Here is a 26,350-nt window from a genome sequence, read left to right on the forward strand (position 1 = left end):
AGCACCCTGGGAATAATTATCCCCCAAACATTTGATATTGGTTTGATGATTGAGGTCTAGTTCAAATACGTTGTTTCATTTAAATAGTCATTTATGTGCTAAAGTCTTTTCTGCTTTAAAACCTATTTGATTTGGGTAATGAAACTTGGAATAATTATTCACCACAACATAGAGGTGTCGAATAGACTGGAAAAAAATCATACTTTAAAAGCCATGCACTAGTATTTTGGTTTGAATTAGTTGTGTGTCACAAATTTTCAGCCCCACAAAGTGCCACTGGTGTCAAGGGTAATCGAATGATTCTACTTCATAAGATGTGTGAAACATGTAAACAAAGAATGCAGCATTTCACTTAACATTTGCTTAAAATTCATTCCTATGGTACTTTGGAAAAACGCCTGTACATAAAAAAGATCGTATGGAAACAACATCTTCCATAGATCAAAACAGATTTGATTTGATTTCTGTTTTGGTATAACCATGACAACAATATGCATTCAGTTGATACACATATTGCTAAAAGAGGGGGTGCAGAAATGTCACAAAAGTCCACGCAATTGAATTATAGTAGAATTTCAATCAATAAGAGTGATACCTTTTATGAAACCATTGACACTTATCTATTTTAGGTCAAATACAAATCATATGCATTTCACATCAGTTTTCCATAAAACTGAATTGAAAATGTTTAGGGTTAAATAGTTCCTGAAAAACACTACAATAACTTCTGGACCCATGGGCTATATAGATGTGAAAAAACGGACTGTCAAACAAAAAATAGCCTATTGTACATGCAAAAAAAGCAATCTTGATGTTCGTAAAAATCCACTTTAAAGTCTTTATTGTCCATTAGCTATTAAAAAAAATGTATTGCATTGACAATACATTTCATATTTAAAAATTCAAAGGGCCAGATTGTGAAACCAAACTCCTAACTGTGTATTGCTTCCTAGCATGTCATTATTCAACACGAATGTTAGTTTCTGGTGAACATGTCATCATCCAACACAAATCTCAGGTTTTGGTAAATATGTCATCATAAAACATTAATGTTAGGTTTCTGGTAAACAGGTCATCAGCCAACACAGATTGCAGGTTTCTGGTGAACATGCCACCATTCAAAACCAATCTGGGGTTTCTGGTCAGCATGTCATCATTCGACACTAATCTTGAGTATCTGGTGAACCTGTCATTCAACACCAGTTAGGTTTCTGTAAACGGGTCACCATTCAACACCAGTGTGAGGTTTCCGGTAAACATGTCATCATTCAACACCAATGGTTGGTTTCTGTAAACGGGCCATCATTCACACAGGCACTCGTCTCAGTATTTTTTCCCTATAATTTCTTAGACGAGTGCCTGTGATCATTCACAAACAAAGTGAGGTTTCTAGTGAACAGGTCACATTGCAACACCCATGTTAGGTTTCCGGTGAACATGTCATCATTCAACAACAACAAAATGGGAGGTGCCTGGTGAAAAGGCAACCGTTCAACACCAATGTTAAATTTCTGGTGAACTTGCCACCATCCAACACCAATTTAAGGTTTCTAGTGAACATGTTATCATTGAACACCAATTTTAGGCTTCTGGTGAACATGTTATCATTCAATAAAAATCTTAGGTTTCCGGAGAATATGTCATCATTCAACAAAAATGTTTAGTTTCCAGTTAACATACCATCATTCAACACCAATGTTAAGTTTCTAGTAAACAGGTAATCATTCAACACCAATGTTAGGTTTCTGTGAACATACCATCATTCAACACCAATGTAAGGTTTCCGGTGAAAATGCCACCATTCAACACAAATGTGAGGTTTCTGCGAACAGGCCATCATTCAAGAACAATGTTAAGTTTCTGGACATTTTTCCTCATTCAACACCAATTTGGGGATTCTTGTTAACATATGTCATCATTAAAAACTAATCTTGTGGTTTCTGGTAAACAGGCCATCATTCAACAGTTTGACCAGTGTGATGTTTCTGGTGAACAGGTCATCATTCAACACGAATGTAGGTTTTCGGTGAACATACCTTCATTCAACCTGAATGTGAGATTCCATGTGTACAGGCCATCATTCAACACAAATGACAGGTTTGGTGCAGGAAAAAAGGTACCGTTAATGTTATTACTACCGCTGGGTCGATGTCTCTACTGGTGGACTGTTAGTCCCCGAGGGTATCACCAGCCCAATAGCCAGTACTTCGGTACTGGCATGAAAATACGGATTTTTTGTGTTATTAAAATTTTCTGTTACAAAATGTTAGAAATTATTATAAATTAAGGAATGCATCTCCCTCATGCAAATTTTCTGTTACAAAATGTTAGAAATTATTATAAATTAAGGAATGTATCTCCCTCATGCAAAGCTCTGATTCCTTTCAAGGATTTGGCTTTACTTTTTGGACCTTTTGGATTATAGCTCTTGATCTTTTATATAAGCTCTGGGTTCAAATATTTTGACCACGAGCATCACTGAAGAGACATGTATTGTCGAAATGCGCATCTGGTGCAGGAAAATTGGTACCGTTAATGTTATTACTGTGAACATGTCATCATTCAACACAAATCACAGGTTTCTGGTGAACATGCAATCATTCAACACCAGTGTGAGGTTTCTTGTAAACAGGTCATCATTCAAGAACAATGTTTAGTTTCTGGTGAATGTGTTATCATTCAAATCCAATGTTAGGTTTCTGGTGAATATGTTATCATTCAACACGAATCTTAGGTTTCCTGTGAACATGTTATCATTCAACAAAACAATTTAGGTTTCTGAAGAACATGCCATCATTAAACACCACAGTTAGGTTTCTGGTGAACATGCTATCATTCAACACCAATGTGAGGTTTTCGGTGAATTTGTCATCATTCAACACAAATTTTAGGTTTCCAGGGAACATGCCATCACCTATAATGTAAGGTTTCCGGTGATTTGCCATCATTCAACACAAATGTCTGGTTTCTGTGAACATGCCGTCTTTCAACACAAATGTCAGGTTTCTGTGAACAGGCCATCATAATAGCAATGTGAAGTTTCTGGTTTACAGGTCATTATTCAACACCCATGTTAGGTTTCCGGTGAACAAGCCATCATTCAACACCAATGTTAAGTTTCAAGTAAACGGGTCATCATTCAACCCCAATGTCGAATGTCTGGTAAATATATAATCATTCAACTTTAATCTTGATTTTCTGGTGAACAGGTCAACATCAAACAACAATGTAGGTTTCCAGTAAACATGCCATCATTCAACCTCAATGTGAGATTTCATGTTTTACATGCTACCATTCAACACAAATGTTAGGTTTCTGGTGAATATGCAACCATTCAACCCCAATGTTTAGTGTCTGGTAAATATGTCATCATTCTACACCTATTCGGGATTCTGGTTAACGTATCATCATTGAAAACCAATCTTGGGGTTTCTGATGAACATGTCATTATTGAGCGTGGTAATGACGAATAACGGTAAAAATTCTCGCCAAAAGACGTTAACGGTAGTTTTTGGTGCATGACGATAAAATATGCACTTTCTTTTAGACGATAAAAAAATCGAATCAAAAATAAGTAACGATAATTTTTTGAGACCTCTGACGAATCACGATAAGTATTTTTTGACCAATCACGGTAAAATTTTAATCAATTTGACGCTAACGGTTTCCAAAATGGCTGTTTGACGAGTGACGGTAAAGGGCATTACTACCGTTATTATTCAACACTTATGATAGGTTTGGGTAAACATGACAATATTCAACACCAATGTTAGATTTGTGGTGAAGGTGCCATCATTCAAAACCAATGTTAAGTGTCTGGTAAATATGTCATAATTCAACATATATTCGGGGATTGTGGTTAACATATCATCATTGAAGACCAATCGTTAGGTTTTTGGTGAACATGTAATGATCATTTAACGCCAATCTTATGTTTCTGGTGAACATGTCATCAATCAACACTTATGTTATGGTTTTGCGAACAAACCATTAGTCATCACAAATCCTTTGTTCCTGATGAACATGTTATTATGCAACATAAATCTACGGTTTCTGATGAATATGTCATCGTTTAACAACAATCTTAGGTTTCTGTTGAACATATTTATAATTGCCAACGGTTCGATAGTATAGTGGGAAATTATTGTATTAACGGTACTAGTGAATAGTATTGATACGGGTACTTCGTACTACGTATATATACATATCACGTGATACGGATATTTAGCGGGAATATTTTCCCTTGTTGATCACTTCTAGCCAAGCATCAGACTGGACAACAGTGAAATAAATTTCATTTTCTATTGAATTGTTATTCTAATTTGTATTTATGTAGGGATTCGATATCTTACTAAAAAGTAACTTGATTTATTACTTATTCCATACACATTTAATTCAGTTATATACAGTCCAAGTGTAACTCTCGAGACGGTCTTCCGAGCATTTGGGTTTGGACACAGGTTTCCCACATTTTTCCACTTTATTTAAAATGTAGTCTTTTGACTGCAGTTTAAATGGAGTTTGAACCGAGGTAACTCGTCTTTGTTGGTTTTTCCTGGCCGGCGGGATCGTTGATGACAGAGCCCATATTTTTTAACACAATTTACTAGTTTTTCTATGGTATTCTTTAATGAAAGTTTATTGATCGTGCAGTGATATTTATGATTCATGTATATTGTGCATCTCAATTATATTTATATTAATAAAATATGGGTTCCACCAGTATTGCTGGGCTATCGGCTGTAAATAGTATTTAGTATATATTAATATGCCTAGCAATAGTAATTTGTAAAGTTGATACTTTCATTTAACACCAATCTAAGGTTGCTGGTGAACTTTTAATCAATCAACATTCATAATGTGTTTAGTGAAAAAGCCACCATCCAACACAAATCTCAGGTTTCCGGTAAACATGTCATCATTAAGCAATAAGTTGTGTTTCTTGTAAACAGGTCACCATTAAACACAAACTTTAGGTTTCTGGTAAACATGTCATCATTAAGCAATAAGTTGTGTTTCTTGTAAACAGGTCACCATTAAACATAAACTTTAGGTTTCTGGTAAACATTTCAACATTCAAAACAAATGATTCAAAACAAATGTAAGGTTTCTTGTGAACATTTCATTATCCAAAACAAATCTCAGGTTTCCGGTTAACATGTAATAATTCAGCACAAATCTTAAATGGACCTTTCATCATACAACACAAATGTTAGGTTTCTACTAAACATATCATCATTCAACACAAATCACATGTTTCGGTGAACTGCCAACATGAAATCTTTTAAAAGCAATCTTGGGTTTCTGTGAACATGCCATTATGCAACACTTATGTTGTATTTGGTGAACATTTATTTTCATCATTTAACACAAATCTTATGTTTCTTGTGAAAAACTGTCATTATTCAACACAAATCTTAGGTTTCTGGTGAATATGTCATCATTCAATAACAATCTAAGGTTTCAGGTGAACATGCCATTTTTTACACTCATGCTTGGTTTCTTTAACATGTTACTATAATGAATCTATTCAACACTTATGATAGGTTTCGGGTAAACATGTCATCATTCAACACAAATCTTAGGTTTCTGGTGAACATGTCATCAATAAACAAAATTTCAGGTTTCTGGTAAACATAATTCAACACACATCTTTAGCTAAACATGATATAATTCAACACACATTTTAGCTAAACACGTCATATTTCAACACATTGAAATGTTAGTTTTCTGGTGAACTTGTAATCATTTAATATAAGGTTTCAGCCTTTTGGAAACATCCTTGAATAGGTTACGGTAATGCATGTATGATTATAAAGCGTGTCTAGTCCTCAAAGAGACTTGATATCCTATATAGAATAAAACAGTTATTAAATTTAAATATAGAGGTAAAATGGCTAGCTACGAGATTTAATCATAATAATAATTTAAATTATGATTTTTTTTGCCAGTTTGGTTCAACCATTAATTAAAGTGAAATGGTCAAATATTTATTCGCTGTTAGCAGGCAGCATGGTTCAATTTTGTCAAAATAAGCTAAGAAACATTGAAGATGAATTATTCATTTTCAAGTGAATAATTTGACCTCATTGAATCCGTATTCATGTGACCTGCAATTTAAATTTAACCTCTTATATATAAAGCTAGAGATGGATTACGCATGAATTATGTGTTCGGTTATTAAAAGGGAATAGATGTTGTCAACATTGGTCATATATATATATATATATATATATATAGTTGTCTGTCTGTTTAAAATTGAGGGTAAATTATATGGCCTTCCAAATACCGTTTCGATCCCTTACATCACTGAAGAGACATTTATTGTCGAAATCCAGATCTGGTGTACATTAAAGTATTGACACCTCATGTTTGTGGCATGAAATCTTGGCCAAAAGTTTATTGTTAACTGTTTAGTATTAAATTTATATTAAGATCCATTTTGTTACATCTTGTGATCAATTTTATTTGGCAATCGCCAATGGCAGTCAGCAGGGTTAAAGAACATCAGTTGTTCGACCAGTTAGTCAAATGCGTTTTGTTTGAATATACTTTTTCACTTTTTTGGTCGTATGGAAAATGTTGTTTGTGCTGCATTTAGACCCTTCTACAACGAAATTTGTTTTACATGCACACGTATACAAATTGCGGTTTTTATCCAACACAATCATAGGTTTGAACGTAGTTTTCAATTTAGACTTGTTTTTATTTTTTGTTTGGGCTTGTATCATATTTTCCCTCCTGTTTATATATGATATTCATCCTATATTGACTCTTAAAATTCAAGAGTTTGTCTAAAATTGAGGGTAAATTATATGGCCTTCCAAATACTGTTTCGATCCCTAACATCACTGAAGAGACATTTATTGTCGAAATCCGGATCTGGTGTACATAAAAGTATTGACATAGTCCAGTCAATCTAGCCTAAATTTGTCCCCAACCCGAAAATAATTGCAACAGAAGATTTTTAAGTTTAAATATTTAGCATTATACCCCAAATATACACAGAAAAAAAGTCCCATAAAATCTAACTTAAGGAAGACTAAAAAAAATCACCATTTAAAATTCCTATGGAGATTTGCATTGAAAAGGGAGGCAAAAAGGGCAGAAATATCAATAAAAATTGATTTAAAATTATAACTTTACCGCTTCTATTCATCAGAATGTATTGATTCTTGATTTTTTAGCGGTCTTTAGAGTATAACAAACAACTCTAAAGGTGTTTTCATATATTTTATCAAGCTATTATTTAGATTTCGTAATTCATTCGTTGACCATTTTTTAAAATTTTTCAACAGGTCAAGGTAAAGAACCTCAAATTTAACAAAAATAATTAAGCATGTATTCTTATTTTTGTGGTTTAAGTTTCTTAAGACAAGTTAGATGCTGAAAAAAATATAATATACAGATATAAACAATACCAAATTTTCACATTATTTTTTCAAAAAGGTTACTAAGCTTCAAATTTGTAATTTCTTCAATGCAAAATGCACGAAAAAAATAAAACTACCCATAACACTTCGGTTTCGTACATTTCATGAGCAGAAGATGATATAATTTAGTCAAATACAACCTTATAACCCCATCAAAGCAGCACCAAAAATTTTCTAAGCAAATAGCATATCCATGTATCTTGCAAAGTACCAAAACATATATGAAGCACTAATTTTTTTTGAAAAAAATTTATGATTAATAAAGAAAAAATTTCAAATCTTTCAAATTTTAAAATGTAAAAAAACACAATGTCAGTTGCAATGCAAGTTGTATTAAAATGCACCATAAAAAGCATAAATATTGTAACACAATAGTGACATACACACGTATAAAAATTGCGGTTTTTATCCAACGCAATCATAGGTTTGAACATAGTTTTCAACTTAGACTTGTATATATATATATGTCAGCCAATCATGCATGCCCTTTAAGATCCTTTAAGTTGGGTCAGAGACACATATTATTTTATATATATTTGGTTGGATGAAATCGAATTGAATATTGGCGGGAAATATACTATCTCCCCTTAAAATCCTTGAAGTGTCGTAATATATTAATAACTATAACTAACTAATAATATTTGTATTTATTAATACTTTAAAAAATAATGCTTATTTTGTTGTTAAAACCTAAAATTAATGAAAATAGATTACAAATGAAATTCTGAATAATTACGACAATACCGAATTGCAGCAACTGGTTTCGGTTTGATTTTTCTTCAATATTTTTTACTAGGTTAGTAACTGCTATTCTCAAACACATATTACTGTTATATACAAAATCTTGCCATTGCCTTTAATAGCTACACATAATCTTTAGCTCAGCTCCTTTTAAAGTGAACAACTCTGGACCATAATTTTCTAAAAGTAAAAAATGAAAAACGAACAAAAATGGCTGTATTTACACCTCAAACACTGCTTTGTGTACAGACTTACCTGTTCAGTTGGGAAAGTTTTAAGGGCTCGCATCCACTAGATATAAAAAAAAGTTAAATGAAAATCTTTTTGATTTTTAATGGGCATTTTTTATTCGTTCCTGCAGGTAAAAATAAACTAGCCCCACAGAACACAATTACGACTGGACACAATTACAAACGATTTCCAATGTTTTGCCCTCTGAGATCATATTTATTTATATTTATCAATAAATGTTTATTATAAATAAAAACCCTATTAAAATTCCCTTGTTTTCATGATAATACAATTTATGTGCCATTTGTGAATGTTGAAGACGATGACAAAACATACCTGCCAACTTTTGAAAATGGCCATGGGGGTTTTTGTGCTCGGCACCATTTTTGAGGGTAGAATTTTTCGCATCATTTTTTCGTGTGATGATTTGGCTCCTAAAAGTGTCTGACATACTTCTTTTTTGGGGGGTGATAGTTGAAGATGTTATTATAACCTATCTTTCTTTAAATTGTTTGATTGTTGTATTCTTTTTGTTGAGATAAACACCAGTAAGATGACTTTATGTTTGTCTGATACATTGTCAAGAAATAAAAAAAAAGTAATAATTTTAATAATTTAATAACAAAAAAACCAACAATATATGAGGGTCTGGAAATGAGGGGGGGGGGGGGGGGGGGGTCTGTTGTTCTGTAAACGTTTAATTTTCACCCCTTTTTTCTCTAATCTTCAAAAAATTAACCTCTTTTTTTTCTAATCTTCAAAAAATTTGACCACGCATTTCTCCAATTTTCATTTTTTTTTGCCCTTTATTCCCTTATCTTCATTTTTTAAGGGCATTATATTCTTTAATCATTTAACCCCATCCAAACCCTCATATATTATATAGATCAATATCACAAGCAGTACTAGAATGTTTGGAGACATCATTAAGGCCACCGTGGTCAACTTTAAAGTCTCTGTTGCAAACTTTACAAAAGGCATGTGACAATCCAAACGTTGATTTAGACAACCAGCCCCTGTACTTGACATCATTCTCCCATTTCTCTAAGTATTTGCACGAAGCAACACGCTTTTTTTTCTAAGGCGGTGACAGAACTATTTTGCAAGTGATAACTCGCCCATCATGATTCCAATTTTTATAAATTTAACACCCAAGCTAAAAAAAAAACAACTCAAAATTTCGATTCTTTGATTGTTTACTATGCCGACATTAATCAACTGGTGAATGCGTGATCACTAAATTTTGATTGGATGAAATTTGTCAGACACGATTTGTCTCCCTTGGGAAAACTTTCAAAAGTTCACAATCGGGAACAAAAATATTTTTCGTGTAAATTTTACTAAAATCGTGTTTTTTGGCTATTTTCACGATCACGATCGTGTAATCGGGACAGAGGGTCAAAATCGTGTAGTACACGCCTAAATCGTGAAAGTTGGCAGGTATGGACAAAATCATTCCGAAAATATAAGAACTGCAATCTGGCCTGCAAGTTATATAAAAAAAACATAAAGGTAAGTGCATATTGCCTTCTTTTGTTTATATATAGAAAGAAAAATATCTCCTGATTCTGTTCATATGCGTGATGCCTTTTATCTTGCCCAAATCACCCCACAATTGACGTTTTTTAGACTCTTATGACCCTAACATGAATAAAAAATTATGTGGGATATGATGCAAAATGGAAAGCCTTCATATATCTTAAATTCTATGGTATAAACAATTCAAGAAAAGTAGTCTACATAAAAAATATTAATCACAGTTCAAAAATCGTTCGTAATTGTGTCCGTTGAGGCTACTTTGCTCATTGTTGAAGGCTGACCGGTGACCTATAGTTGTTAAGTTATGTGTCTTTTTGGTCTCTTGTGGAGAGTAGTCTCATAGGCAATTATACAATGATTATAAAGACAGATCACCTGGAGCAGTTTCAAATTTAATTAAATCATTGGAATGCGAAAATTTAGAAATAAGAAGGAAAAAAGCTAGATTAACTATGCTATATAAACCAAACTGGGGGTAAGTTGAAGTTCCTAAGGACAATTTAACAATATCTGGTAGACGTACTAGGGGGAAACATAAATTTAGGCAAATATCAACAAAGATTTCCATAAATTTTCATTTTATCCTCACACATTTTCGGACTGGAACTCACTACCTGAAGCAATAGGTATGTTTGACACCTTGGAATCCTTCAAAAGTGGCATATCCATTCTAACATTCGAAGGATCCACAACAACTTATTAAACTACAAAGCCACTGTACATAATGTATATATGTTATTGTTAATGATTTTTTTTTGGTCATATTATTTTTAAATTAAGTCCATATGTACATACCACACAAGTTCCGGGAAGTTTTACACTCCTACCTAGGACTCTACCCCTGTATTTGGAAGAAGAAGAAGAAGATACCACATCTTCTTTTTTATATGTTGGCATACAACTTTGATATGCTCCCTCTCAGGTAACGTACAGCTCATGAGCCCCCCCCCCAAAATGCAGGATTTTGCACAAAAAAATGTGAGGCTACACAATCCATAATCATTGCCTGCTACTTTTAATATGAGGCAGGCATAACCTGTGAATGGGGACGAAGTCTGTATGAATTATTTTTTTAACATGTTAATAAAAGAAACGGAAATACCGTAACGTTCTGATTTCGGTTCTGTTGTTAGGGATTAAGTTGTGGTGTTATTTTAATTATGATGTCATATTCAATGTAAACAAAGAAATGCTTTCATCAGGTAACTTTTTTTCTCATCAAACAATCATTAAAAATGAATTAGTATTGAGTTCGTTCCTTATATTTTAGCAAACTGAGAAATATATAATATATTATTCAAAGTAGTTTGTAACCCAGATTTATTTTTTCTCTATCCATTTATGAATTTTGAACAGCGGTATACTACTGTTGCCTTTATTCATGCCAACAAGACCAGAAATGGAAGTAGATTTCTGCGCAGATGCAATGATTTAAAAAAGTTTGATTGCAGAAATCCAAATATTACTTTTAATGCAAAAATTAATAATCTCATCTTTGATTATAATTTTTTTTAATGTTTTTGGCTATTTTTTGTATCAACTCATTTAAAGTTGATTGAAAAGTTTTAATTAAAAAATACTTCATCAATAAGTTGATAAAAAACCTTCTCCTTATCAAAATTAACCCGTTTTTAAATTCACTGATGAAAAAAATTGATACATAAATCTTTTAATCAAAAAGATATATCAAATAGAAAATACATCCAATTTCCCCTGTTTTTGTTGCACTCCTGACATATTATACACCAAACTAAAATACAGAAACTAGAATAAAATGCTCGTGATTTTTTAAAAATTTTTAATCATTGCTGGTTTATAAAGACCTAAATCTGTCATTTGAATGTAATTTCTGTTTTACCTTATGCATCTTATGCACTTCAGACCATATTTAAATTAATTTTTCTGGCACAATCTTATACAATTGAGGTTAAGTTACCAAACTATGAACTAAATTCCATTAAATATCCATCAGAATTGTTGTTTGACAGCTTAAAAAGAGATCTGCAATCTTAAAATTTTTCTGAACTCTTATTTTTTTTAAATTATTACTTATATAAGGTACTTTATTTCCCCTATCTTGTTCATGTTGTTTCACTCCTGACATTTAATATATATCATTACAAAATAGTTTGTACATCCTCAAAACATACCATGATGTCTAGATTAAGTGATTATATACATTTATGCCTTTCAGATTTGACATTTTATTTTCATTTAAACAATATTTTTTGAGCTACATGTATATCATACATATCACTTTTTGTATACATAAATTCACATCTCATCACATTGCGCTACTATTTTTTTTAAATGGCAGTGATTGCAATGTTAAATTGGCTGAATTCTGTGGCTTGATGTGTAAAATAATCCTGCTAAATATCTTTGGAAAATTTCAAGCATTAGAAAAATTACATTAAAAAAGATGCCAAAAAAAAGTTTTATTTAAAAGACATGTAGCAACTTGTAATATGATGACATGTTCCATAGATTCTTATGTATATTACAAGTAGTGTATCTTAGGGATGATTTCATCTCAGAATGAAGCTTATCCATTGAACTGTTTTGATATAGATGTGTTTTGAAAAAAAGTTGTGCCATGTCAGGAGTGCAACACAAAAAATAATATTACTGAGGATTAGAATGATTTATGCTTAAATGGATCACACCTAAATATAAACAAAAGTCAATCCTGTCATGCCTGTATGATAACAAAAAGTTTTTGCACATATTCAGTATTTTTATCTTAGAAAAATTCGCAAATTTTGAGTTCATCTTGCTTATCCAACCTTAAAATAAATAAAAGATGGGAAAGATAGTTCATGAAACTAAACTTTCTAAACTTACTTGAGAATAGAATTAGACAGACTAAGGGATCAGAATACACCATCAAAGTCAACATCGACTAAAACTTTGATGAGCAGAAAATTGAGAAAAAATCTGAAAGAAGATCCACCTCAAGGACACACTAGACATTATATAACCAAAGAAAGAACAAGAAATGTAAAACTTAATTACAAAGACTTAAACATGAAAACAAAAACATAGATATAAAAAAATGGAAAAAAAACAGAGAGATCGGCAGCGCCAGCAGAAGAGAAAAATAAATTTACACAAGCCAAAAAAAAAAAAATCCAAACCCACAGAAAAATATCCAGTCAATAAGTAAAAGTACAGGTACAGATATACCATCTAGAGAAGTCAGAAAGAGAAGACTAATTCGTCCTGACAAACCCAAATATTACCCTAAAACAATTGAATACATCATATCCACAGCTAAACCAAGGTAGTTGTAGGAACTAATCAGTACTGGTGGAAGTGTGCAAACAAAGTTGAGAGACCCTTGATAGATCTGGAAACTTGAAAAGAAACTGGCATTTTCAAAAAGAATAGAGGCTACCTAAAAAACTTAGACTTAGAACTAAGGAACTCTTTGAAAATGTCGTTTTTCTTTTCAACAGTTTTCAGATCTTTAAGGGGTTCCTCATCTTTGCTTATACGTCAACATATTTAAGACTCATCAATTTCTTGTACACAGCTGCCATCAGTTCTCATTAACTCTGACAACAACCTTGGTGTAGCTGTGGATATGATGTGCTCAATTGTTTTACCACAAGATTTGGAATGGTCAGGCAGATAATGTCTTTTCTTTGACTTCTCTTTCTGATTTCTCTAGGTATTGTTAATGCATCTGTACTTTTGCTACATGACTGGACAATTTTCTGCTGGTTTGCAACTTTTTCAGCTTGTGTCAATTTTCGTCTTCTCTTTTGTTACCAGTTTCTCTGTTTTGTTTTCCTGTTCTCATATGTGTTTTAATTCTGGTCAGTCTTTTGAATTAAGTGTTACATTGTTTTGTTTTCTTTGTTTATATTTATCTAGATTGTCCTTCAGATTTGGATCTTATTTCATTGTTTTTCTCAATTTTCTACTCCTCAAAGTTGAAACTGTTGTTGACTTTGTATACATGCACTTAGCCTGTCTGATATTACTCTAAAGCTTAGTTTCACAACCATCTTGCTAATCTTTCATTCATTGAAAGGTTGGGTCTTAAAATTGAACTCAAAATGTGATCAATGGTTTGTTATGGTAAATCTATGTCAGGAGTGAAACACAATTAATTGTTTGTTATAACAATTATAATAATTTAATAAGTGTTACATGAAACCATTCTAAAACTTATAAATTGAAATACGGTTATTTCCTAATCAAATGACAAAGTTTAAGACAATTACCATCCATAATTTGAAAATTATATGAAAATTTAGCTTTAAAATATGTTTTCTTGTGACAAAAAACAATTCTTGGATCTAAGTCCTGCTTTGAAACCTACCTTTAAGTATTTATTATACCTCATACATGTCACCTAAATAGTTAGAAAACATGTTTAGACGCAAATAGGTCACTAGGAACTGAGATTATCTTAAAATTTAAGTCCAAGAAAATGTCATTTTAAAAGTGTTGCACTCCTGACATCAAAGAAATGGTTCTAAAAGAAAAGTTCCTTGTCTATCAGACTACTCTTTGGGTGCAATCTTGTATCTAGTATAGTATCTTTTGAAAAATAAAACAAAACCATATATTGGCTTTTGTATTTTTTAAGTGTGAGTCTTTAAACTTCAAAGTTGCACTCCTGACACTCATAGGAAGGCCTTATTTACTCTCACATATTATTTTTATCAATAGTCTGGTAAATAAACTATACATTCTAGAAAGGACATATTTGTTTAACAGTATTGACTTTTGTTTATGTTTAGGTGTGAGTCATTTGAGCAAAATTCATTCTATTCCTCAGTAATACTAATTTTTGTGTTGCACTCCTGACATGGCACAACTTTTTTTCAAAACACATCTGTATCAAAACGGTTCAATGGAAAAGCTTCATTTTGAGCTAAAATCATTATTAAGATATAGCAGTTTCCAAAGAAATAAGAATTTATGGCATATCACTCCATAAAACAATTTGCTGTGTCTTGGAAAAAAAGTGTTTTTTCAAAATGTCACAAAAAAGTGTTACACTCCTGACAATTTTGGCATCTTTTTTTAACATAATTTTTTTAATACTTGAGATTTTCAAAAGAAATTTTGCAGGAATATTCTACACATCAAGCCACATCATTTGAAATCAAATTATCCAATCAAATTATCAGCATGGTTGATAAATATTGCTATATATGCAAGGAACCATTTATTTTGACTTTGCCCTTAAGCAGGAATACAAAAAATTTAGGAAAGGAACTAAAATTTTGCGGTCGTATAAACACTAGAAAATAAATTCTGATATACATGTATTGGTTGGTGTTTTTTTTCTACATGGTCTTATCATAAATGATCTCTCATTCAAGGTAGCAGGAACATATGTATTAGATGTACGTTTCTCAGATGGTAGTAGTATCCAATGTAGCCCAAAGCTGACTTCTTACCATAAACGCTACTGCTTGAGATATACTTATACTCCCTTTGAAATGGGTCATCATCATTCAGAATAATGCTTTCACTTGACATTTGTTGTCTTAACAATGAAACACATGAAAAATTCCTTTAAATAAAGTAAGTGCCAGGTTATTTGTGTTACATTCATGATGAATTTGTACAGTGTTTTCCTAGTGATTTGGGAAAGAGGGCCATGCAATTGGAAATAAATGTTTGCGAATGTTGGCTTTTGGGGAAAATATATGTGTCCCTTTTGTACGGAGGGTACACAGCATCAGCAACTTGCTAGGGGGGTTTGTGGACATGCCCCCAAGAATTTTTTTAAAAATTAGGTTTAAAATTCTGCATTCATAGGGATAACTGCATGAATTGCAAACAAGATTTAAGAGATTTGTAAACAATATATCATGATATGACACCAGCAAAATCTCACAATGATGTCTATATACGATCGGGAGTTTTAGAGTTGTTAACTGGAAAAAAAGAAAATATTTCTCTTTTGGATTTGGGCCCAAATTCAGACCCAAAATGAGGGTAGGAAATCTCTGTTGTACCTACATTGAGACATTTCATACCTATGCAATTTCACTCTGTGATGAGTCATTATGTTCATACTACCTTTTGAAGAAAACGTCTAATGTAAGCAAGTAGGAAGCAATGAAGAGCTTTGGTGGTGTGTAAGAAGACACAAAGTAATATCATCATAGAAAATACAAACAAGCATCTTAATTTAACATAAATTCATTATTACTTCAGTGAAAAAACATAAATTTTAGATACACTTCCTGATTGAAAATAGCTCTTGGAATCAATTTCAAATAGAATAACTATTTGATATTACAAATGTATAGTGTTCCAGCTAGGATTGGAAAATAGAGGGTCACATATTTAAAAATGGCACTTCAATGCTCTTAGACAGGAAAAATCATTTATTCCATAACATTCCAAAGCAAAATGATCACACATCTACATTGTACCTGAGAGAACAGCAGAGGAAAGTTTTATTGAGCACTCATAAATGTTTAGTCTAAACAAATTATCAAAAAAAGCACTAGTGCTGAATTGTTAAACAAAAATAAGTCTTCTCTTTTATTTCAACATTGTTCAAATATTTTGTAAAATTTTGCTTGACCTTAGTTCAACTTCACTGTCAAAATTTTGGTGAAAATTTTGGTGTGATATATTTAACAGTACAGAATATTAGTGACTGATCACTACCAGTAATGATATCAATGAATAGTTTTTTTTGTTTTAGATTTAGTTGTTATATTATAATGTATTGACAATGTCTGGAAGTGGAGGGCTTACTGCTGAACAGAAAAGGAAGATAGAAGAAAATAGACAGAAAGCTTTGGCTAAACGAGCCCAGAAAACATCGCCAAACAAATCAGAGTATGGGGTCAATAATAACAGGACATCTGGAAATATACAAAAAACAGTAAATTTTCCACCATCAATAAACAAAACATCTGTTACAAGTACCTCTAAACCTGTGTCTGCAACAGAAGTTCAACATTCTGGTAATTTGTTTAAAGGAAATAATCTACCAAGGCAGACCAGTTACTCTTCATCCTACAATAAGAATAGCCTTAGCAATCAGATTAATAAACATAGTGCGTATACTCTCTCTAATCAAAATGTAGTTAGTTTATCAAGTCAAAACAGTTCTACAGGAACATATAGACCATATACTGGTACTAGTGGTGGGACTTCAAATAATGCTAGTTCAAGTAACAGTTCAAATAAACCAATCTGTAACACTTCTGCTATGAACAGTGCTTCAAGTAAACCGTTCTGTAACACTTCTGCAGGAAATAGTGCTTCAGGTTCTGGACTGTATAAACCACCTTCTTCAACAACCTCACATATTACTGACTCAAAACCAACACAGAACTTTACAGGAACTCTTCCATCCCAAGAAAAAACTGGGGATAAACAGAGGAATATATTTGGTGCTGGTGTTAAGCCAATCAAAGGACAATGTATATTAATATCTAGAGAGAGATTTGAAGTCAAAGTTGGTTATAGTCCGCCATTGATTGAGCTGTTTAAAAAAATGAAGACTAAATTGTATGGTATGGATAGTTTTGGATACATTTATAATTGTTAAATGATTGGAAACCATATTAAAAAAGTATTTTTGAGAGTCAAAAGTAAATATCAAAAGTATATTGTCACCATTATAATGTTTAACATGTTCTTAGGGATGAATTAAAAAGTGATCAGTGAATTACATATTATGGGCTTCTACTGAAAATATTATAATTGTGGTTCCTAAAAAGTAAAATAACAAAAATACTGAACTCTGAGGAAAATTCAAATCGGAAAGTCCCCAATCAAAACATGCAAAGGCAAAATCAAAAGCTTAAACACATCAAACAAATGGATAGCAATTGTTATATGTCTGACTTGGAACAGGCATTTTCTTATGTTTCTTTTATTACATGGGGAGATCCCATTATCCACATGAATTACAATATGAATAAGTAAAAAACAATGAAAGACCAGCAGTGTTTGATTTCCATTATACTGTTTTCAAAATTGTTATGCTATTTGAATTCCCAATAAATTGCTGAAAAAGGATCCCAAGTGGGCAATACAAAACCATAAGTTGAAGAAATAGTCTGAAATATAAAGATAAACAAATAACAGTCCACAAAATATTACAAAAAAACTATAGGTGCTCTTGGAAGAGGGTTTTGTTTCTGTTACACTAGTGGCTACTGTCATGTTGTTGACAAGTTTAAACCTGATGATTAGTCACATCGGTTTTGTCAAAGGGAAAGTAGGATGGGATGATGGCTACTGCAAATGAAATTTATTTACATATATTTAGAAACAGTCAACAGAATCATAATGATCATGATGTAGTTGTTAAACTTTCTAAGAGATAACCTTAACTTAACGATTCTTCATGTGTCTGCTGGTGCTACATAAAAATAGAAAGTTTGCAAACAGGAAACCGGAAATGATGTCTGTTGTGGTAAAGTTTAGTTTAAAAACAAACTCCATATAAAAAAGAAGTTGTGGTATGACTGCTGAAGAGGCAACTCTTCACAAGAGACCAAATGACAAAGAAATTAACAATTATGGGTCACTGTATGGCTGTCAACAATGAGCATAGCCTGATATACTGCATAGTCAGCTATTAAAGGCCTAGAAATGACAATTTCTAAATATGTAGTTTTTAGATATGAAGCAGACCAAATCTGTATCTGTGGTAACCTCTTTTTAATTTTAGTGGAATATATTTGATAAAGCATGCTATGATACATCGTGTAATGACCTTACTTTGGATTATTTGTTTTAGGTTTTCCTTTGTCATTATTTGTTGAAAGTTGGAACTATTCTGACATTCTTATGATGTTTGAAATCATAGAAAGCTGTGTTATTTCAAAATTATCTTGAAATAAAAATGTTTATCTTTGTTTATAATGTTTATTGTATTTTTAAGATGCTGTTACCAAAAAATGGACATTTAAACTTGAAGAGTATGAAGCATTCAGTAAGTTATTTCTGATTACATATATTGAAGGCCATTCTTTTGTAGCAACTTTCAAAATGAAGAATATCATTTAAATATGAAATAAGCAAAAAATTCTCTACAAACAACGTAATTATCATTTACCTGTAAATAATATTCCATTGCAAATGTCAGAGTTTTGTTCAAGCTTATTGTTGTTTTTCTGAAATTGTTTAATATTTCACAGCAGTGTAATGCAGTTAAATTATTCATGCCTTATTCTATTGATTTTGTAATTACATTGTATTATTGATAAGATTTATTCATTCAGTGTCTGTTCACTTGTGAAAATGTGTCTTTTGCTTGGGTTAAGCCATTTCAATTTATATTTCATAGTGTGTCTTTTTTATGTTGTGATGTTACACTATTGTTTCAGATAAGGATGGAGGTTTAAAGCGTTGAAACCTGCTGCAATTGTTTGCACCTGTCCTAAGTCAGGAATCTGATGTTCAGTAGTTGTCGTTTGTTGATGTAGTTCATAGATGTATCTCGTTTCTCGTTTATAAAGTACTTTTGTTTATATTTTTCAGTGAAGCAAGTGACAGTGTTCAGACCACATGTGACAATAGAGCCTCTACCAAAGGCCATTTTACAGGTGTTCAATTCCCAGTTAAAAGGAAATTACACCAGTAAAGACATCCCTAATGCTGACCTGTCTGAAGTAGACGTATCACTGGTCAACTCGTTATTGTCCTTTCAGAGGGAAGGAGTCAAGTATGATTCTGTTTTATTAACCTGTATACTTTAGACAGATGAACCCTATGGCTTTATAATTGTTCAAATGTATTATGAATGATGTGAGATATCTGTATACACCAATGACTCAGCAACACAGTAATACAACGTAGACAAAAAATAGATCAAAGACTCAAATGGCTGGGTTGCTCAGAATTTTCTTAAAAACATAAAATGCTCTATACCATTTATACAGAAAATTGAAATATGAAATTTATAGATTCCTCAAACAAATCAATAATAGTAGATGCACAACTTCAACAGTTTGTAGCCTTATGTCCCATGGATGTGGAAGAAAACAAGTAATTAAGTAACTTCAACATATGTGCTATATTCCCTTGAAGTTTCACGGATCTGGGTTCAAACTGTAGGAGGAGTTGATGACACAAATTAGGTACCTACTTTCCTAGCCCACCTACCTGTCATCAGCATATTATAAGCTGGTTTTTGACCCAACCAAAAAAGAAAAAATCTATCGGTTACTAAACATTTGATGAAGACATGAAATAAATAACTTCATGTTCAAATCTTAATTTATTACATAAAGCAAGATTTATGATTAATTCTTATTCCAATATTATACTGAAAAATAAAAAGTAAACAGATTTTTGAAACCTTAGACTTGCACGAAGAACCTTAAAATACAGTAATATTTTGATTCTGTCTTGTGCTTTTAGTTTTAGTGTATCAAAGAATGGAAGGGTGTTGATAGCAGACGACATGGGACTAGGAAAGACAATACAGGCTATTTGTTTGGCATGTTACTACAGGGAAGAGTGGCCATTACTAATTATAGTACCATCTTCTGTTAGATTTGACTGGGCACAGGTTAGTTTATCTTGTAAAACAATTCAAAAAGAAAGGAGAGAGGATGAATGTACATGAGACAAAAGTACAATTTAATATTCAGAAATAACCAATAAATCAAAGGCTTTTATTGTAGCTTGAAATTTTTTAGTGATGTACTTAACTGCTCATGCCTTATTGTAAGATCAAACTGTTAGCTTCTATCAACTTATTGATATTCACAGGAATATTTGTAGGTTTCAATTATCGTGAACTGTTTTAGTTGATCTGTGTAAAACAAATTGTATATCATATAATGGTTAATTGAAGTATACAGGATGGTAAACTTATTCTTTATTTTTTAGCAAATTAGAAGATGGGTACCAAGTATAGACCCACAGGAAATTTCTGTAGCAACAACAGGAAAGGACACGTCATCTAATCAAGTTAACATTGTGACCTATGACCTTGTGGCAAGAAAAGCTAAATATTTACAAGATAAACATTTCAAAATTGTTATTGTGGTAAGCTTTGCTTATTATTATGGAACTGTTAATTCATTTCTTTTTTAGATGATTTTGTTATTGCGAAAGATTGTGACAGTGAAGATTTCGCAAAAATAAGAATGAATAATGACGGAGGGGATTGGGTCGTATTTTTTGAGATGTGTAAATGCTTAAACAACTGCATACCAAATATAATTGATCAACTTTTAGTGGATCATATGGAACTGACCTAGTCACAAAATTTAACAAGTCAACTATCCAAAGTTTCAAAGCCAATAGACCATGTTTAAGGTGACATGGCCAAATAATCACCATGGAAATGAAATGTGCCAATCCAAATACAAATGCATATATACCAAATATTATTGACTTATCACTAGTGGTTCCTGTTAAACTGACATAATCACAAACTATACATTGTTGAAGTTAACACCATTGAAAATAGCATTCTTTTGTCTAAATTCAAGTAAATGAAAAATAAAATGACCTAACTGATTGTGAATTATTATTGGTATAACTGAAACCTAATTTATATATTTTCAGGATGAATGTCATTTACTGAAAAATTACAAAACAGCAAGATGTAAAGCAGCATTACCTATTCTACAGGTACATTTATTTAATTGGAAGAACAATTTTTATTGGACAAGAGGATTATAATGATTTTACATCAATTTGAACTTCACTTTTGTCTTAAAAAGAACTCCCCTGTTTGCCCCTGCTGTAAGTGAGGGGGCATTAAGTTTTACCCTCGTCCGTCTGTAAGTATGCATGTTTCTACGTTGTTAAGTTGGTTTCCTTTCTCTAACTTTAGTTTATCAGCTTTAACACCCGAATTTTGAGAAATGTACAGCAAAAAATTACGTTTTTTTCTCAATTCATGACCATTTGATAAATATGAGTTATTTCTGAATAAAAAAATGCATAAATTTTTAGAATACTTGTAAAATACAGAAATTACAAATTATTTAACAAAAAACAATTTGTGTTTATCTTTTAAAACAAAAAAGTTATGTCTTTCTTTCGAAAGGAAAAATACGGCCAAAAATCCGAATTTTAAGCAAATATACAAAATTTCGACCTCATTTAACTCAAAAAGTAGCACATGGAGGTATATTTTTTATTGCATATTTGATTTAATCAGGCAAAAAATAGCCTATATGGAAATTTTCATCAAACTGTAAATACAGGATCAAAACTGTATCGTATGCCCTTAAAGCGCAAAATGATAGCGATCAAGTATATTTCATGGACGTCATGAATCAGGATGCCAGCGTTCAATGGAATTATGAAAATTCCCCACAGTAGCGCACATTGTGAAAAGTTTTTTCTTTTGTTTATACAAAGATCCTGCAAACTCTGAACTGTGAATTGAATACGATCTACATAGTACCTTGTTGAACTCTTAAACTATTGACAACTTTGAAAGTAACTTGATAATATTTATAGTCATTCAATGGCAGTTAAATTTCTAGCCATAAGTATTGAAATCTAGTCCCTTTTGAGTTTATTATTTTGAGGTTTTGTATTTTTAATGTGTTGTACAAGATTAAATAATTAATGAAATTTTAAATGTACGTATCTTGTTTCTTTATAAGTACACAGGGAATACCAGATTTGCATGTATTGACTTATTCCAAACTTTAGCTCAACTTTTTGTCAAATCATGCAAATTTTTGGTTATAATATTTGTTGCAAAAATATCTGAATAAGACTGCAGATACTGTCAGAATGCAGGAAATTGCATCTAATTTTTCAAAATTTTCTGGGGGGGGGGGCATGCCCCCAAACCAACTTGATGATTCGTGCCGCTTTGCGGCACTCATTTAGAGTATTACTGACAACATTGCAAAACTACTGACAATTCTATTGATAGACACCATGGTGGGTAAACAGGTCTGCAAAACACGGATCAAGTTTGAATTTTGGTGGTGTCACTTTAACTGTTCAAGAGTTATGCCCCTTTACAAATCGCCAAAAATTGCTGAATTTTTCGTTCCTGTTTTATTACTTAAGCATGCCTCAACCAAATGTTATGAAACTGATACACAATACTAATTACCAATAAATCAGATTCAATTTCAGTACAAATTTGGATAGGGACACTTTTATCGTTAGTCAGTTATGTCCCTTTATATAACTTTATATGATATACGAGCAGGGGCATCATCTGTGTCCCATGGACACATTCACCATTTGTATTTTGTTAGGTATCAATCTGACGAGTTAAGACCTTTTCAAATGATTTTTATACACAATGCTTATTACCACAAAACACAGATCAAGTTTGAATTTTGGTGGTGTCACTTTTACCGTTCAAGAGTTATGCCCCTGTAAAAATAGAAAAATTGCTGATCTTTTCGTTTCCATTCACTAACTCAATAGATATAGAAAGATGTGGTATGAGTGCCAATGAGACAACTTTCCATCCAAGTCACAATTTATAAAAGTAAGCCATTATATGTCAAGGTATGGTCTTCAACACAGAGTGTTGGCTCACACTGAACAGCAAGTTATAATGGTCCCAAAAAAAATACTTGTGTCAAACCATTAAAACAGGAAAACCAACGGTCTAATCTATATAAAAAAAGAGAAACGAGAAAAACTTATTAACCACATCAACACAACAAACGACAACTACTGAACATCAGATTCCTGACTTAGGACAGGCGCAAACAATTGCAGCGGTTTTAAACATTTTAATGGTACCCAACCTTCACCCTCATCTAAGTTTACCATAATGAAATGCTATTCAACTTATACACAATGCTTATTACCACAAAACATAGCTCAAGTTTTAATTTTGGTGGTGTCTATTTATCAGTTTCAGAGTTATGCCCCTTTACAAATGGAATAATTGCTGAAGTTTTCAATTCTTCTCTAACTTAAGTTTGACTAAATGTTATGAAACTTACACACAATGCTTATTACCACAAAATACAAATCAAGGTTGAATTTTAGGGATGTCACTTCAACTGTTCTAGAGTTATGCCCCTTTACAAATATAGAAATTGCAAAATTTTTCATTTCCATTCTTTAACTTAAGTTTGCCACAACCAAATGCACAATGCTTACTACCACAAAACTCAGATCAAGTACAAATTTGGGTAACATCAATTTTACTGTTCTTCAGTTCGGTCCCTTTATAACTATATATGATTTGCATTGGAGGGCAACCTCTGTGTCCCATGAACACATTCCCCATGTATTATAGTTTGTTCTTATGTTGTATGTTTACACCTCTGTTCAAACTAGTTTATCCATGGAAGCCTTTAAATATTTGAAAAAACTAAATTGTGAATCTCTAACCTACTTCCTATTCACAATTATTTTACTATAAGATCTTCAGCCTTTTTTTTTTTTAAGTTGATAACTGCATACACATACAAAAAATAATTATCACCCCAAATTATTTTAAGATCAGATTCTTCATGAAATAATAGGAAATGTTAAAGGTTTTATGCATTTATGAAATTTGCAGTACAATTTGGGCTTTTTGTCTTTTTATGATGAGATTGCTTGCATTTTATATTGAAGGGTTAAGCTGCATGAAAGTTTTTTCTTACACAAACGTTATATATATATATATATAACAGTCAAGTTATAGCAAATGAAAAAAAGTGACAAATTATCAAGTAGTCAGTTAGTAATAATCATTTCCATTTCAGAATTCTCACAGAGTGATATTACTTAGTGGTACTCCAGCACTTTCCCGACCATCAGAGTTATATACACAGATATCAGCTATTTCGCCATTCATGTTTAAGTTTCAAGATTTTGGTATTCGATACTGTGATGGTAAACATGTAGGTAGAAACTATTTATTGAAAATCTGAATCTTTAGAATTTGAATTTTAAGTTTTGCATTTAGATATTGATATTTATTGCCCTTCCCTACGCCTACGCCTATATCACCCTGATCTGTCGCTCCGTAATTCTCGTATCAAGGCTTCAAAACCAGACCAGGCATTATCAGCGACGTCACAATGTGAGAGGAGAAGTTATCAGCAAAGTCACAATGCAAGAGGAGACGTTATCAAGCTTGCTTTCGTCAGTGTAAAACTGTCTTAGGAAGAGGGAAAAGACCAGTTTTGAACGATAAACAGATAATCGGGTTGTCTTCTTATAGATATTCTAAAATATCAGCCGCTCGACACAATGTGAAACTTTTTAGCTCGTTCGCTGTGCTCACTCGCCAAAAAGGTTCACATTGTGGGTCGCGGCTGATATTTTTAGATATCAATGTGTAGAAAACCCGATAATCTATACATATATATGGTTTAAATAGAAGCCTGTCAATCTTTTAGATATTTGAAGATATAAATGTCAATACATTATCTCATGTACATCCACCCTGTATCCTATTTCATTAAATATTCCTTTTTATGACCCGCCTTAAAAAAGTAGCAGAGCGTTCATACTGTTAATATGACTCAAACTTTAACATGTTTAATAATAACCTTTTACAAACTCAAATAAACATGTTAATTTACTTGTTGACCTAAGACTTAAATTTCTATTGTTATACAAATTACAAAACTTTCTACAACAGTATACATGTATTTCATAAACGATTTCTGCAAAGTATATGCCTTATGAAAGTTGAAATAGAAATATTTAGAAATAAGATGAAAGAAAACTATTTGTTTATTCAATGTTAGAAATAATATTTATAGAAGCGTTTGTTGTTTTCAGCAACCATGGGGCTGGGATTTTTCTGGTTCCTCAAATATGGCAGAACTCCAGATACTATTGGAAGAAAAAATTATGATCAGGTATATTTTGGAAGATATTTACACAAGTTTCAGTGGGAAATAATAATCAGCATACTTTTTTATGTTTTGTCAAGAAAGGGAAAAAGAAAAAGATTAAACATTAGTTGACAACTTGAAATGAAAATTGTTCTTCTGTTATCTTAACCCTAGTACTGCAGGACGTCGATATAGTGACGACCTGTATAACTTTACTCTACTGCCGGTCGTCGATATATTGATGACTTCCGGTAGTTTCATTCATTGCCGGTTGTCGCTTTATTGACTTTCTATACAAGGTAAAGGTTTCGAGTTCTAGCCAATCAAATCACGCAGCTATTAATATTTTTAGTCAATATTAAGTCAGAAGAAGGATTTCCCCGTAGAAAGATGTTTTCATTGGTTGCTTCCAGCATTCCATTCTAAAGTTATTTTGATGACAAAACTGACCCTGTAGTTTGTTTACATTCGAGTTTGAAACAATGGAAGTCGTCAGAGAAGTAGCGGACGGAGATGCGTTTTTTTATAGCAAGTAGACCCTGAAAATCGTGATTGTGTTAAAGAAATAATTCTTAATGATAATGTGTAATAAAGGATTTTTATGTTTTGATGAGGATGATCTAGAAAATGATGAAAAAATAGCGACATTTAACAGGTAGAAACCTGGATACACGT

At 32.1% G+C, this 26,350-nt stretch overlaps 1 protein-coding gene across 2 annotated transcripts in view; it reads left to right on the plus strand.

The window, feature by feature from the left end:
* The first annotated feature begins 8,176 nt into the window (after positions 1–8,176).
* LOC143065054 (SWI/SNF-related matrix-associated actin-dependent regulator of chromatin subfamily A-like protein 1) overlaps positions 8,177–26,350 on the plus strand; it is a 34,382-nt gene continuing 16,208 nt past the window's right edge. The window contains exons 1-9 of one of the 2 annotated variants that reach the window (XM_076238368.1): positions 8,177–8,229; positions 16,630–17,449; positions 18,829–18,879; positions 19,428–19,611; positions 20,310–20,460; positions 20,784–20,942; positions 21,468–21,533; positions 24,593–24,730; positions 25,620–25,699. In XM_076238368.1, coding sequence (XP_076094483.1) covers positions 16,660–17,449; positions 18,829–18,879; positions 19,428–19,611; positions 20,310–20,460; positions 20,784–20,942; positions 21,468–21,533; positions 24,593–24,730; positions 25,620–25,699 — 1,619 coding nt within the window. In that variant the 5' untranslated portion in view covers positions 8,177–8,229; positions 16,630–16,659. Of the gene's footprint in view, positions 8,230–16,600; positions 17,450–18,828; positions 18,880–19,427; positions 19,612–20,309; positions 20,461–20,783; positions 20,943–21,467; positions 21,534–24,592; positions 24,731–25,619; positions 25,700–26,350 lie in introns of those variants that run through there. The other variant, XM_076238367.1, reaches the window with a different exon arrangement.

The sequence above is a fragment of the Mytilus galloprovincialis genome, chromosome 2, assembly GCF_965363235.1.
Source record: "Mytilus galloprovincialis chromosome 2, xbMytGall1.hap1.1, whole genome shotgun sequence".
NCBI classification, from domain to species: Eukaryota; Metazoa; Mollusca; class Bivalvia; order Mytilida; family Mytilidae; genus Mytilus; species Mytilus galloprovincialis.